This window comes from Mesoplodon bidens (assembly GCF_964165515.1).
Source record: "Mesoplodon bidens genome assembly, chromosome: 12".
NCBI lineage: Eukaryota > Metazoa > Chordata > Mammalia > Artiodactyla > Ziphiidae > Mesoplodon > Mesoplodon bidens.
In genome coordinates, this window is record NC_138168.1 from 51,197,204 (window position 1) to 51,212,187 (window position 14,984).

Here is a 14,984-nt window from a genome sequence, read left to right on the forward strand (position 1 = left end):
TGTCCTTGATAAAGCAATAAAATTATTAATTTCTAAAAATCTCAACCTTGAGTAAGTCTTTTTAATATTCTGTGTGATGAAATGGGAAGCATACATAAAGCATACCTGCTGCATATCAAACTATGTTGTCTCAGGAAAAGCACTTATGCAACTGCTTGAGATGCAAAACGGAACATTTTTTTCTTGGAACACCATAATTATTTGAAAGAAGAACAAACTGTGGTTATTAAGATTAATATATTTGGCAGACATGTTCTTGAGAATAAAGTGAATCTGTTATTTCAAGGAAAACAACTGACAGCATTTGTTGGCAATGATAAGAACTTATACTTTCAAAGTGAAAATTAGAATTTTGGAAAATTGGAATCCATCACCATAAGCTTGACAGCTTCTTAATACTTACAGATTTTTCTCATGAGACTGCAGATATTAACAAATGTGATTTTTTGATATTGCATAATGCGATGTGTCCACATTTGGAAGATCTGGATAACTCAGAAAACCAATATTTTCAAAATGACCAATGCACAATGTTAAAATCATGCCTTGGTAAAAGATCCATTCAAAGGCTACAAAGATAGACCAATGTATTTTTTTTTTTTTTTTTTGCTGTACGCGGGCCTCTCACTGCTGTGGCCTCTCCCGTTGCGGAGCACAGGCTCCAGACACACAGGCTCCGCGGCCATGGCTCGCGGGCCCAGCCGCTCCGCGGCATGTGGGATCTTCCGGGATAGGGGCACGAACCCGTGTCCCCTGCATCGGCAGGCGGACTCTCAACCACTGCGCCACCAGGGAAGCCCTAGACCAATGTATTTTAATGTAACGGTGTATGAAAAGTTCATTGATAGGGTTTCAGACTCCACATTGTAACTAACCTTTAAGAAACTACCTTTTACTATCAAAGAAGAATATCCACAGTTATCTGAAATGGCTACTAAAATACTCCTCCCTGATCGAGCTACTTCTCTGAGGTCAAATTCTTTTCCTATAACCAAAACCACATACCATAGCTGTTTGAAAGCAGATGTGAGAGTCCAGCTATCTTCTATTAAACCATATATATTTTTTTAAATTTTTAATATAAAATACTACTACTCAGGGGCTTCCCTGGTGGCGCAGTGGTTGAGAGTCCGCCTGCCGATCCCGGGGACGCAGGTTCATGCCCCGGTCCGGGAAGATCCCACGTGCCGCGGAGCGGCTAGCCCCATTAGCCATGGCTGCTGAGCCTGCATGTCCGGAGCCTGTGCTCCGCAACGGGAGAGGCCTGTGTACCGCAAAATAAATAAATAAATAATAATAATAATAATAATACTCATAATTTTTTGGAAAGTGTAGTTATTTTTTCATTAATAATGATATTAACATGTAATGGGTTTATTGGGTTTATTTATGGGTTTATTGTTGCTTTTTTTTTTTTTTTTTTTGCGGTACACGGGCCTCTCACTGTTGTGGCCTCTCTCGTTGCGGAACACAGGCTCCGGATGCGCAGGCTCAGGGGCCATGGCTCACAGGCCTAGCCGCTCCGCGGCACGTGGTATCTTCCCGGACTGGGGCACGAACCCGTGTCCCCTGCATCAGCAGGCGGACTCTCAACCACTGCTCCACCAGGGAAGCCCTACTGTTGCTATTTTTAACTGATGTAATATTTACAGTTTTCTCAGTTGTAATTTCTAACACAGTAAATACCAGTAGATATAACCCATATTTAGAAAAAAAAAAAAAAAGCTCTTTGGGGATCTTATAATTTGTAGAATGTAAAGGGGTCCTAAGACCAAAAAGTTTAAGAATTATTGTCTTAGAGTTTCTGAAAGGAGACCCATGTGGCCTGGGCCATACAGAATAAGAGGAAATAAGATATGTCATTGGAGGGCTATCCAGAGGTCAGATTACACAGAGCTCATCAGTGATAAGGAGCCTGAACTTATTCAAAGTACAATTGAGGAATTTAAAGCAGAATGACACGATCAACTTTATGTTTTAAAAACGGCAGCTGGACTTCCCTGCTGGCGCAGTGGTTAAGAATCCGCCTGCCAACGCAGGGGACACAGGTTTGAGCCCTGGTCCGGGAAGATCCCAGATGCCGCGGAGCAACTAAGCCCGTGTGCCACAACTACTGAGCCTGCGCTCTACAGCCCGTGAGCCACAACTACTGAGCCCACGTGCTGCAACTACTGAAGCCGTGCTCTGCAACGAGAAGCCACAGCAATGAGAAGCCCGCGTGCCGCAACGAAGAGCAGCCCCCACTCACAGCAACTAGAGGAAAGCCCACGTACAGCAATGAAGACCCAACACAGCCAAAAAAAAAAAGGCAGCTGTGTGTAACATGGGAGACAATGTGGCTGAACTAGAGTTGGGGAATTTGAAATGGAGACAAGTAGATAAGTCTATGATGTATTTTTAAAAGTTAAAGTACTTTAAACCTCAAAATGAAGTTCCAAACAAGATAAAATGTTTTCTGTTTTCATTTTAATGTTAAAGAATTCAGCTGCTCTATAATCAAACTCGAGGTGGGATGAGGAGAATCAACCTACCAAATGTACTAGAAATGTCAAAAGTACACTAAATCCATACTCAATACTCTAATGTAATGATGTTTAAAGTTATTTTTAGTCAGTTTCAAATTTTTCTTAAAATGGAATACCATGAATATTAACTAACAAACCATATCTTTGTGATTGATTCAGTCTTTCACTAATATGGTGGGCCCTATGTTAGACAAAATGGATAGTAGAGTCAACAAGACAGACACCATCCCAGCTCTCATGAAACTTGTATTACAGAATGATTATTGATAAACTTTGAGGACTCATGGCAGAATGAGGCAACTAAAGTTGTTTCAAATAATTTATTCATTCAAATAAACATTTATTGAATATACACAGTGTGCCAGGATCTGGAGACAAAATGATGAATAAGACATGGATTCTGCCCTTGAGGATTTTACTGTCTAGTAGAAAGAGATAAAAAATAAATTTCCAATTATGATGTAAAGTGTTGTAAACACTAGCGTACAGGCATGTGTGATGTACCAATTCAAAAAGAGACAACGGGAGTCAGAAAGGAGAAGTCTACCTGAATGTTGAACGGAGATCAGCTAATACATGGAGTAGGGAAAGGGAAAGGTCTGAGATGTGAAAACCCCTAGCAAGTGAGATAAGAATGTAAGTGGGTCAAAAAGGTTGGTGTTTAATGTGTGAGTTCCAAATTTCCAAAAATTGGCCCCTTTTTAAAAGGGGCCAAACACCAATTCTGTAATCCACGTATAAATCAACTTGATATCATGGAGAAAAAAACTACCAACCAATTCTTAGAAAACAAAATGGGTTCACAAACAGATAATGCTACCACCAAAAGTCAGCTTTCACAAGCACTTGATAGTTCAGATTATTTCACTTATGACAAAGTCTTGGCCTTCAAAGAGCTTACCTTCTAGATGTAGAGAAATGTGGCAACCACAAGTTATAGTACAATGTATAATAACAAATCTTGTAACAGCCCAAGCAAGTTCAAGGTGTTAAGACAGCCTCTGCCTATAGAGAGCAGAGAGGAGTTGGGTGAGGAAAGCCTTCACAGAGATGGTGATGTAAGTGGTGTGCTGAAAGATGAGTGGGTGTTTGACACTGTAGACAAAGGGGACAGAGAAGGTATTATACACAAAAGCCTGTGCCAAAGTAGAGATGCCATGAAAGAGCAGGCCTATTTAGAGAAATGCAAATAAACCAGTTTTATTTGAGGCAAAAGCAGCTAAGAAGGGGTGACAAGAGATGAGGACAGACAGGCTGGACACTGATCAACACACTACAGAGTTTGAATTTTAGCCAGTAAGTAATAGGGAGGTATACAAAGAAGAGTGACGTGACTGACTTGCCTTTTGATATGAACCATTAATATGAATCACTTTAGAATGATTTTGGCAATGAGAGGATGATTTGGAGGGGGTAAGAAGCAATTAGGAAGCTATGTTAGGAATATGCAAAAAAGGGATAAGGACCTTAACCATGCCCAACCTCCTAAACTCAACCCATTATCTTTCCTGCCAGACCCACTCCTTCTCCTGGATTCCTTACTTCAGTGAATGGTGTAAGTCTCCTAGGGTTGTCATAACAAATTACCACAAACTTGGTGGCTTAAAAGAACAAAAATTTACTCTCTCACAGTTCAGGATGCAGGAGCCCCAAATCAAGGCACTGGCAGGGTTGGTGCCTTCTGGAGACCCTGAAAGAGAACTGTCCCATGCCTGTCTCCTAACACTGTGGTTGCCAGCAATCCTTGGCATTTCTTGGCTTGTAGACATGTCACTCCAATCTCTTATTCCATCCTCACAGAGCCTTCTTCTCTGTGTCCCTGTGTATCCTCGGAGGATACTCTCACTGGATTTAGGACCCACTGTAATCTGCTATGACCTCATCTCCATCCTTATATTAATTACATTTGTAAAGACCCTATTTCCAAATAAGGTCACATTCTGAGGTTCTGTGTAGACACAAATTTGGGCGGGGGAGCACTATTCAAGCCACTGTAGGTATCAACCAACATATTTCCCAAACAGAAATGTGGTGTCATCCTTAACCATTCCTCTTCCTTTGCATCTAGATAATAATCAAATACTATTTCTACTCCTTTAAAGATTATCTCCTTTTCTTCATCCCCAATACCATTTTCATTTCAATAACACTCTTGTCTATATAGCAAACTCCTTGCCACAGCACTGGCTGAACTCAATTATTACTCTCATTACTGTGCCTGTATTGCCAGAGAAAGTCATACGACAGGGCAGACTGGTTGTACCATGAATTTATGATAACTCCAAATTAGTCCTCAGCATTGTCTGGCAGTCCTTCTATTTCTCTGGCTGACTTGCTCTCCCACTCTTCCATTACTATTTCAAATCTTTTTCACTCTCCTCGAGCTCTTACTTTCACCCACTTTCAGCAGTTGTCCCAGGCTCCTATTCTACAGAGAATAAAGAAGCCGTCACACAAAACACTCCCGCTTCTGTGCTTATCATCTCTCCTTTCCCTTTAAGTATAATAGCTGTCCTTTCAATATAAAGCCATTCTCTCTACATGTATTTTGGATTTCATCTTCACTCAGAAATCTTACTAATTATCCTCTCTTTCTCTAGAATATTCAGATTTTCCCTCAACTAGATGCTTCTCATTGGCTTGTAAACATGTTTAAGTTTATTTTTCCATTAAAAAAAAAGAAGAAAACAATACCTCACTTGAACTCCCCCTCCCCCTCCTGGCTATCCAGCCACACTCAACTTTTCCTGCTTGTTTTTTTTCTCTCCACCTCCTCCTTCCCCAGCCAGACATAAATGTGTTTTTGGAGAGCTTGGTTTCTCTAGTTCTGCAGTCTTGGGCCCCTTACTTAATCCCTGTAAAATGGGAATAACAATACTAAACCTACCCCACAGGACTATTTTGAGAATTGGGTGAATCAATATATATAAAAGACCTAGCACAGAGCCTGGCCCATAGTAATTGATCAACAGTTAGCGATATAGTATTGCTAGCAATATATAATATCCATCCATTTATCCAGCCAACTGACACCTTGGAGTCATCCTGAATTCCCTCATCCCTCTGTTCCAACCCATCCCTAGATTTTATTTTTACTTCTCAAATCTCTCTTGTTCTGAACACTTTCCTCCACCTCTGCTATCCTACTCCCCTCATCTCACATGGATCAGAATTAAGAGCCCCCTAAATGGTTTTCTGCATTTATTCTTGTTATTTCCCCAAATTCTCTCTTATCATAGCCAGAGTAAACTATTCTAATCTCCTATCTGAGGTTACCACCTAATTTAAAACATTTCCCATTGTTATGATAAAGCCCTCAAATCTACTACATGGTCTAGAAAATCATGTAGATATTGTCCCTACCTACCTGTTCAAACTTATTTTGCATCTCACTTCTTTTGCCCTATGCTCTTATAACACATACCAACTCTCAGTTCTTCAAATGCATTAGCACTCGCCCATCACAGGTGCCTTCTACATCGTGTTCTCTCTCTACCAGAATGTTGAACGATGCTCCTATTTCTCTTGGCCTAATTAATTCCTACTCATCCTTTATGTCTTAACTCAATAGTCTTCCTCAAAGAAGACTTTCTTGATGCCCCAGAATAGGTTCTCATTACTCTATGTACCTCAAAGTTGGAATTTCACATTTATATGATAATTATTTCAACAAATTCCAATAAAATCCAAGTTCCATAACAGTGATGATTATGTCCGTTTTTGCTCTCCATTGTAACTCAAGTGTCCAACACAGCATATGGTGCATAATTAGCACTCAATAAATATATATTGGAGCAATATTAAACTTCAAGTTCAATGCTGCAAAACAGCCTCATCGCTTGTTTAAAAACAGAATAGCTTTCCTATACTAGTCTAGAATGCTGCCCAGTTCATCCAAGTATGAAACTAAATATGAATAGCCTTGGTATAAGTAAGTACGTAGAAGGGCAAAGGGAAATTGATGTAGTAATTATTGAAAAAGAGCAAGGATGGGGAATTCCCTGGCGGTTCAGTGGTTAGGATTAGGAGCTGTTACTGCCAGGGGCCCAGGTTCGATGGATCCCTGGTCGGGGAACTAATATCCCACAAACCGAGTGGCCAAGAAAAAAAAAAAAAAAAAAAAAGAAGACCAAGGATGGACAGGTGAGAATGGGGGCAGATTATGGGGGGGGGGATACTATTTTTGAAACCTACCATTTTATGGCACTGAAACTGTTCAATGAGCAGTTAACAGCCAATGTTAAACAAATTGCAATAAAACTGATACACTAAAAAAAAAAAAACCAAAATCAGAATAGCTTTAAAGCAGTAAAAGGGTAGTATATCATTAGTTCTTTTTCAATGTGGCTCTAGATGGCTGTGAACAGTAAATCACTTTAAAAAAAGATACTTATTCAGCAATTGCTGAGGGAAAGGAGGACATGACAGAAGATATATTGTTTTGCTGTTATTTTAAAGAAGGGGTGAACAGGCAGAAAAAACTGTACTTCAAGGCAGAGAGGTGAGTTTTTCTAAAGCACTGGTTCTCATCCTTTGTTCTACTCCAACACACCTACTACTGCTACTACTACTATTACTGCTACTACTTTCCCAATCAGTACCTGTGGCTCCAGCACAGCTATCACCAAGTGGCTCATCATAGCAGGGATTCTCAAGCAGGTGGGAAGTATAAAAGAGATGTGAGTAATTTGAAATGCACTATCTCAAAACATTCTGAATTCTCTGCCTTCCCCTTCCCCTTATAGATATCCTTCTCCCAAAATATAATTTATGGAAAAAAGCAGTCACATAGATGTCACTTATATGTAATTTTTTAATGTAACCTTTGACTTTTTTTGTAGCGAAATTGTTTTCCTAAATACTATATTAATATTAAACTAACTACCTAAAGACAATGAGCAGAAGAAGGGCAATCTGGAAGGATACTCAAGACCAATTTAAATATACCATAAGTTACTCATACTGGAGGTACCTCTCTTGATTATAAAAATATTTTATTATGGTAATATGGTTTAAGGTATTAATCTCTAAAACCACCAAACTGGTGCACATCTGCTATATCAAACTGTAAGTGACCTCAAATATTATGTCAATGTCCATATCCTTAAAACAATAGAACTAATTCAATTCACTTACTAAGAAATAAAACAGGGCAAGAAAGTATGGAAATCTTTTCTAAAATTTCAAGATCTCAAAAGATTGCTAACAGTACACAGGGCAACCTCTGAAATTCTGCAGATGATACAATGGCAGATCTACTTTGAAAAGCACTACTGACAATGAACCTCTCTCCTCAGCAATACACACAAATTCCATGAAAACTGTAGAAACTGCTAAATATAGAAAGAATAACCCCACAAACAGAGAAGTCAACTGTAACTGAAAAAACACACAAACAATCCCCATTTCCTAAGATCTTTAAATCAAAGGCTTCAAGCATGTTGAAAAAACATGCTCACATTGTGATAGGCTAGCATTTCTTATTTTGAGAAATAATGCCACCTTCTAAGCCAGGACATGGAATCAGAATATGTAATTATAATTTCTAAAAAAGAACATGCATAATTTATTATAGCTCTGAGTACTCATTTAAAATATTTAAAGATGATAAAAACTGAGCATCACCTCCTGCTCATAGAACAATCATTTCTCCAAAATTAGGTTTTATATCTGACATCCAAATAGCACTTTAAAGTTTCCTTAAGTCATTTAAAAAATGAATTAGATCTTGTTTCACTTTTTAAAATCTGTTAATCTCCATAAATACTCTCAGTTGTAGAGCAGCAAAAGCTACTCTTGCTCTGTTATTTAAAGCTGAAGTACTATTTCTAAAGACCAACAAATGCAATTTCACTACATGAATAACCATCTTCTAGAAACTACCACTAAAGCAAGAATTCGAGAGGCATTTTCATATACCTAGATTAAGAAGTGATTAGCTTCATATCAACACTTCCAACCTTTTCAGAAAGGATGAAAGAAATTAACAGTCCTTTCAGTGAACAAAAGTCACAAAATCTCCCATATGCAATTCTATGCTAATCAAAGCTAAATTATACCACCTTTTTCAGGACTGACAGGAAAGAGAAAGAATGCTACCCACTAAGCAAGGAGAGGATGCATTTCTGATATTCATATTGATTTGGATCCAATGGGCATTCTCAATCACCACAACTGATAGTAACGATGATTTCTCACAAAATCTAATGTTCAAAGAGCTGTGCACATCATTTATTATCCTATTTTTACCTACTTTAAAATGAAAGACCCATTCTCTTATTTAAATTATCTAGTTAGAAAATGATCTTTATGTAATAATGGTAATCTATCATGATTTCTAAATATTGTAAAAATTTAATTTTCTGCAAAAATGGTAGGTTTGGGTTTTTTTTTTTTGGAAGCACCACCACTGCACTCACACCCACAACCAAGATTAGAGACTAAAGCAAATGATCATCCTTCACACACTCTCAAAAATAAACCCAGACTTTGGGAAAGATAGTAAAGTACAGACAAAATCTCAATGTTAGAAGTCAGCTGAATAATTGTAGGGCGCTCTGGAGGGATGTGCCTGTAACTTAAGGACCAACTAACTGTAAACTGAAATAGACACTGATACCGTCTTGCTTATCCCACTAACTTTTCTTAAGAGCTTTGATCATATTCCCCTAAATAGTTCGTGCAGGCAAGGAACAGTACGTCTGTGTGCAACAACAGAAATTGACCTGAAATAGTTAAAAATAATCAGGACTGTGTCTATCTGGTGACATACAAACCTAGTTTATCAATGTGAAAGTAGATCTAAAAACTCAAATGTTAAAAGGTGAGCTGAAGTATTCTTATGACAGAATCTCTGAGCTTCAGTTAAGTCTGAGATCTGTTAACGTAACAGGCACAAGTAGGCTGGAGTAATTAGTTCCTGCTTCCTCCTCACAGAGATATAAGGAAGGTGGACGACAGGGTCCCGGGAGACCCACACGTCAGTCCACACACCTTTTTCTGCTCTAACCTCACCTCACTCCTTTTCTGTGCGCGCGCGCACTCCCCCGTCACGTAGGAAGCCCAGGTGCGCCGGCTGGCAGTTTTCTAGGGTCGTTTCACAGGTGCGTTAAATAAGGTCTGATGACTGGAGTTGAATGCCACCCCCTCCAGCGCCCACAGCTCACCTCTAGCTTGTGGTTGATTTGGGACACAGTCTGGGCTTTGTGGCAAAGCTGCGCAAAGCAGGAGCTCAGGCTGGTCATCTTCTGTCTCCCCTCATAAGTGATGTCCGCCTGGTCCGGATCGATCTCGCCCAGGAGCAGATCCACATCCACGAAGGCCTTGTCGAACTCCTTCTCCAGCACCTCCAGCCACCGGAACATGGATACCCCGCCGGGGGAGACCCCCACGGCGCAGGAGGCGCCTCCTGGGCCCCCGCCGGCTCCTGCCGGGCATGGGCCGCCCGCCGACATGGCGCCGTCTATGGCCTCCCCCGACTGCTGCTGACCTCGCAGTCCACCCGCGAGAGGAACTGATGGGCCTGCGGGAACCCCCGCGCACGCACGCTCCGTCGGTCCCCTCTCTTAACCCTTGCGCGGTTAACGCCGGCTATGCAGCCCCGGAGGGGAAGGAGCGGCGAAGCTGAGGCGTCGGCGGTGGCGGCGGCACACGGAAGACGCGGGCCGTCCCACCTCTCGGCCCGCCTTCGCCGCGCATGCGTATCGAAGGCCTAGGCGGACGCAGCCAGGAGGGATGAAATGGGCGGGGCTGGGGTGCGACCTTGGCCTATGAAAAGCCTCTGCTTGGGACCGCCTGTCAGCGGCCATGTTGACATCTGGCAAACTCCTGCTTAAATCCCCGAGAAACCGAGGCGCGTGGTGTTGGGTTTCAAGTTGGAAAGGCCCTAGGAAGAGAAGGTTGTCCACGTCGCAGAGAGGAACAGCTTCCACCCGTTTGACTTAATAGTGGGTGGGAGCCGTTCTAGAGTCGTCCGGGAAAGTTGCCGCGGTGACGTCCCGGAGCAGGGAAGGAAGAGTGAGGAACGGACGTTTGAGCCTGCGCAGTGGCCACGTTTTACCTTTTCCAGTCCAGTTCTTGTTTAGGGTGAGGTGCGTAGGGTGTGTGGACACACTCGTTCTTCTCGGTAAACCAGGCCTTAAATTCCGGGTGGAACCTGCCTAGAACTGCAAGTTGAAGGGTAGCGGCTCACCAAGTTTTGCTGAATTAATACGAGGCCTTTTCTCTTGTGATTAAAAGTCAGGCAGCCTTGGGTTCAAGTTTTAAACTCTGTCCCCTATTAGCTGTGCCATCTTAGTTGTATTCTTTTTGTGTGTGTGTGGTACGCGGGCCTCTCCGTTGCGGAGCACAGGCTCCGGACGCGCAGGCTCAGTGGCCATGGCTTACGGGCCCAGCCGCTCCGCGGCATGTGGGCTCTTCCCGGACCGGGGCACGAACCCGTGTCCCCTGCATCGGCAGACGGACTCTCAACCACTGCGCCACCAGGGAAGCCCCCTAGTTGTATTCTTTAATGTCGAAGCCTCAGTTTCCAAAATTTACTTCACTCAGTAGTAAGGTAAAATGCTTAGCTCCAGTGATTGGCACTTGGTGTGCCTTATTATTCACACCACAGGTCATACATTTCCAAAACAACTACCTAAAAAGGTGTACTTATTTTAAAAACTGGAGTAGTGTTCCTACACGTGACAATTAGGTAAAAAAAATTATGAGGATTCATATATTCATAATTATATTGAATGCAGAACCCTGTTGAGGCATCGGGGGCACAAAAATGAATGAGGCATGACCCTTAGCAGAACTCATAGGCTACTGAGTCTAACCCTTATAGCTGCAACTTTAATTTGAATACTCACTCTCAACCCCCTTCCACTTCAAGAGTGGCCCAGTCTTGAAAACAGAAGGAGAACCCAGTCTGATAGAGTAGAAACTGCCCCTCCTAGGAGACTTGCCTAAGGGAATATTTTACTGGCTGACGACAGGCTCTTCCAGTTAATCTCCACCAAAGCCTGCACTGTGGGCCCCTCACTAATGCTATGCCAATGAGGAATAAGAAATCATAGCTTTAGTTTGCTCTCTGGGTCAGGGCAGACTGTTTAGCATAAAGTCCTTTGGCTTCAACAAACTTAGCTAAGCAAAACTACTCAGAGATCCTTGCCTTGAGCTTAAGTAGGCACATTCACACAGGTTTTACCCAGAAATAATATAAAACTAAGATTTGCATCTTTCCCCTGCTCCCTTCCAAATTAACTTTTTTTTATCCGCAGTATTTGCAAGAACATCATTACTACAGCTACCAAGCTCCCACCACTTTCTCTATTCATAATATAGTTAGCAATCCCATTTTCAGGAATTTAAAGTCCAAAAATAATTTAAAGTTGGCGTTGAGGGGCCCACGTACATATGGAATCACAATAATAGCTTTCAGTTATTGAATACATACTATGTGCTAAACATTGTGCTATCTGCTTTACTTCTTTGACTCTCACAAAATCCTGTCAGTTAGCTGTGGTCAGTTTTTTATAGACGAGTCACAGAGAATTTAAGTATCTTGATAAGCTTGGTATACAGCTAAAGATGCACTGAGGTGAGATTTCGATCTAGGTGTCTTTTTCTCCCAAGTCTTAGCTGTTAATCACGGGGTATAGAAGGATGAGGAAATCCATTTCTTCATGTTTAAGTTACCAGTGTAATAAATTGGCAAATTTATTACAAATAAAAGTTTTTTTCAAAAAATAATTTTCCCAGTTATAAGCCATATACAAATCTATTAATATATAAGAACTATTATCCAAAAAATTAACTGTAATACTCATTTTCTATTACTTAGCACTTTCTTTTGTTTATATGAACTACATTTGAAAACAAATTTCATTTCTTTAAAAAAATATGTCATTCAACTTCCTGCTATATTGTGTGGGTACAACTGAAATGCATTTTAAGTGTTTATATGTATCCAGTGCTCTGATCCTTGGTGAATACCCCCATTTTCGGGATTGAAGAGCCCGAGTCCATTTCTGTGTACAATTTTTACAACTCCCAAGTCACACCCTCTATCTCAGAACACTTTCATCTCATATTGTCCCTTCTCATTACCATGCGATGTAACAACTTCCGCATCCCTGTGTGCTTGCTGCTTGGTGCTATGTGACTATTTCAAATGCTCATGAGGAACCCTCTAGGTATACATTATCTTTTGCCCACCTTGACTGGGGTTCTGCATTTTTGCAAGTCACAGCCTAACATGGAAGTGAAAGGCAGGGTTTGATGTTCTAGTGCTGCCATCTGTTGTCAGTGTGCTCTATCTACACTTATGGCCTTGTTTTGGTCTACTTTGGAATTTGGAATTGTATGTAATCTCAATACTTGTGGGACTTATTTTCCTAGGGATAATAAAATCTTGATACTTCTGTTTGCAATTGCACTGGCAGAAGCCTCCAAAAACTGTTTCATGAATCATGTTTGTGTGATTAAAAATTTCTTGTATAACTTAAATGTGACAGTCTTGTTTTAAGAATTTAAGGGTTTTACCATAAGGTATTACTAAGAATACAGTGGGGGACTGAGGAAACTGGGAAAAAAAGGAAGATGCTAAAGATTTCTTTGGTGGGTAGTGGTAATTAGCTGTGAGGTTAGTGTAGAGTTCAAACATTTATTAGCACATCGTTAATTGCAAAGGCACTGTAGTGAATGGGCATAGAAGTCTCCCTCTCCTTGGACTGGAGCGGGAGATTATCACTTACTGAATGCTACTGTGTGCCAGGCCCTGCACTAAGCTTCACATGTTTCATTTACTCTCCGGTAATCCTACAAGGAAAAGGAAAAGATATTAAGTAAGAATTATACCATTGGTCACTAGAAACAATTGTATAATGAATAAAGAGGGCCAGGGAAAACCTGCTACCATTTTATTTGGGCAATGTGGGGAAAGTCTTGGAATATCATAGTCATATGTATTATTTATATTTATTCATATTTGCTAACAATCTGAAATTCTGTGATACACATGCTGAAGAAGTTTGGGCATTCCAAGGTGATTTATTAGCTTCATTCTCCTGATTATTTCTCTTGCATACACATATGGAACAACTGTTTGCCCTCTTGTTCTTAGAACTTGAGAATTTTGGTGCAGTGATGTAGGATTAGCTAAGAAACCTCTTCCAAGAGGCTTTCCTTTATTCTCATTTGGAACTATTGACTCCATCCCTGTTCAGTTTCCTGCAAATACCTGCTATAGTATTTATCATACATTTTTTGGAGCCCCTTGGACTGTGAGCTCCTTGGCAATAATAATGGTATCTTGCTTATCTTTGAATCCCAGGTCCTAACACAAGATCTTGAATATAGTAGGAATGCTGAAAATATTTGTGCGGTCAGTTAAAAAATTAAGACATTACAACAGTCTACCTAGGAAATTCTAAAGAATTAGAATTTGCTGCTAGAGAGCATAGCTAAACATTTTTTTATATTGGCTCAAGAGTTAGGAATATCTATAAAATATATGTTAAATATCTATAAAATACATATTCCGTTAAAATCCAAGGAATATTTTTCCCAACCTAAAGAGAAAGGTTCATTTAACAGTGATGGTTGATTTGACCAATAAATCCAGTATAATTTAGGCATCAAAAATTATTTTACCTATTCCATAGTTAAAATTTATAAGATACTACATTTGGTATGGTGTACCCAAACGTAAAAACAAAACACAGCAAAAAACAATTTGAAAAAGTCCTATTACTTATTGTTAAAATTGTCATATTACCCAAAGCAATCTACAGATTTAACGCAATCCCTATCAAATTTCCCACGACATTTTCCCCAGAACTAGAATAAATAATCCTAAAATTTATATGGAACCATAAAAGACCCAGAATTGCCAAAGCAATCTTGAGGAAAAAGAACACAGCAGGAGGCGTAACCCTCCCAGACTTCAGACAATACTACAAAGCTACAATAATCAAAACAGCATGGTATTGGCACAAAAAACAGACATATGGATCAATGGAATAGAACAAAGAGCCCAGAAATAAACCCACATGTCTATGTCAATTAATTTTCAACAAAGGAGGCAAGAATATACAATGTGGAGAAGACAATCTCTTCAGCAAGTGGTGTTGGGAAGTTGGACAGCTGCATGTAAATCAATGAAGTTAGAACACACCCTCACACCATACACAAAAATAAACTCAAAATGGCTTAAAGACTTAAATATAAGACATGACCCCATAAAACTCCTGGAAGAGAACATAAGCAAAAAACATTGTCTGACATAAATTTTGGCAATGTTTTCTTAGGTCAGTCTCCCAAGGCAATAGAAATAAAAGCAAAAGTAAACAAATGGGATCAAATCAAACTTACAAGCTTTTGCACAGCAAAGGAAATCATAAATAAAATGAAAAGACAGCCTACAGACTAGGAGAAAATATCTGCAAATGATGTGACTGACAACAGATTAATCTC

At 40.2% G+C, this 14,984-nt stretch overlaps 1 protein-coding gene across 1 annotated transcript in view; it reads right to left on the reverse strand.

Annotated features, from left to right (window-relative positions):
* The window catches only part of GOPC (golgi associated PDZ and coiled-coil motif containing), a 39,302-nt gene extending 29,092 nt beyond the window's left edge, over nt 1–10,210 (reverse strand). The window contains exon 1 of the mRNA XM_081251367.1: nt 9,692–10,210. Coding sequence (XP_081107493.1) covers nt 9,692–9,979 — 288 coding nt within the window. The 5' untranslated portion in view covers nt 9,980–10,210. The remainder of the gene's footprint in view (nt 1–9,691) is intronic.
* Nucleotides 10,211–14,984: the final 4,774 nt, after the last annotated feature.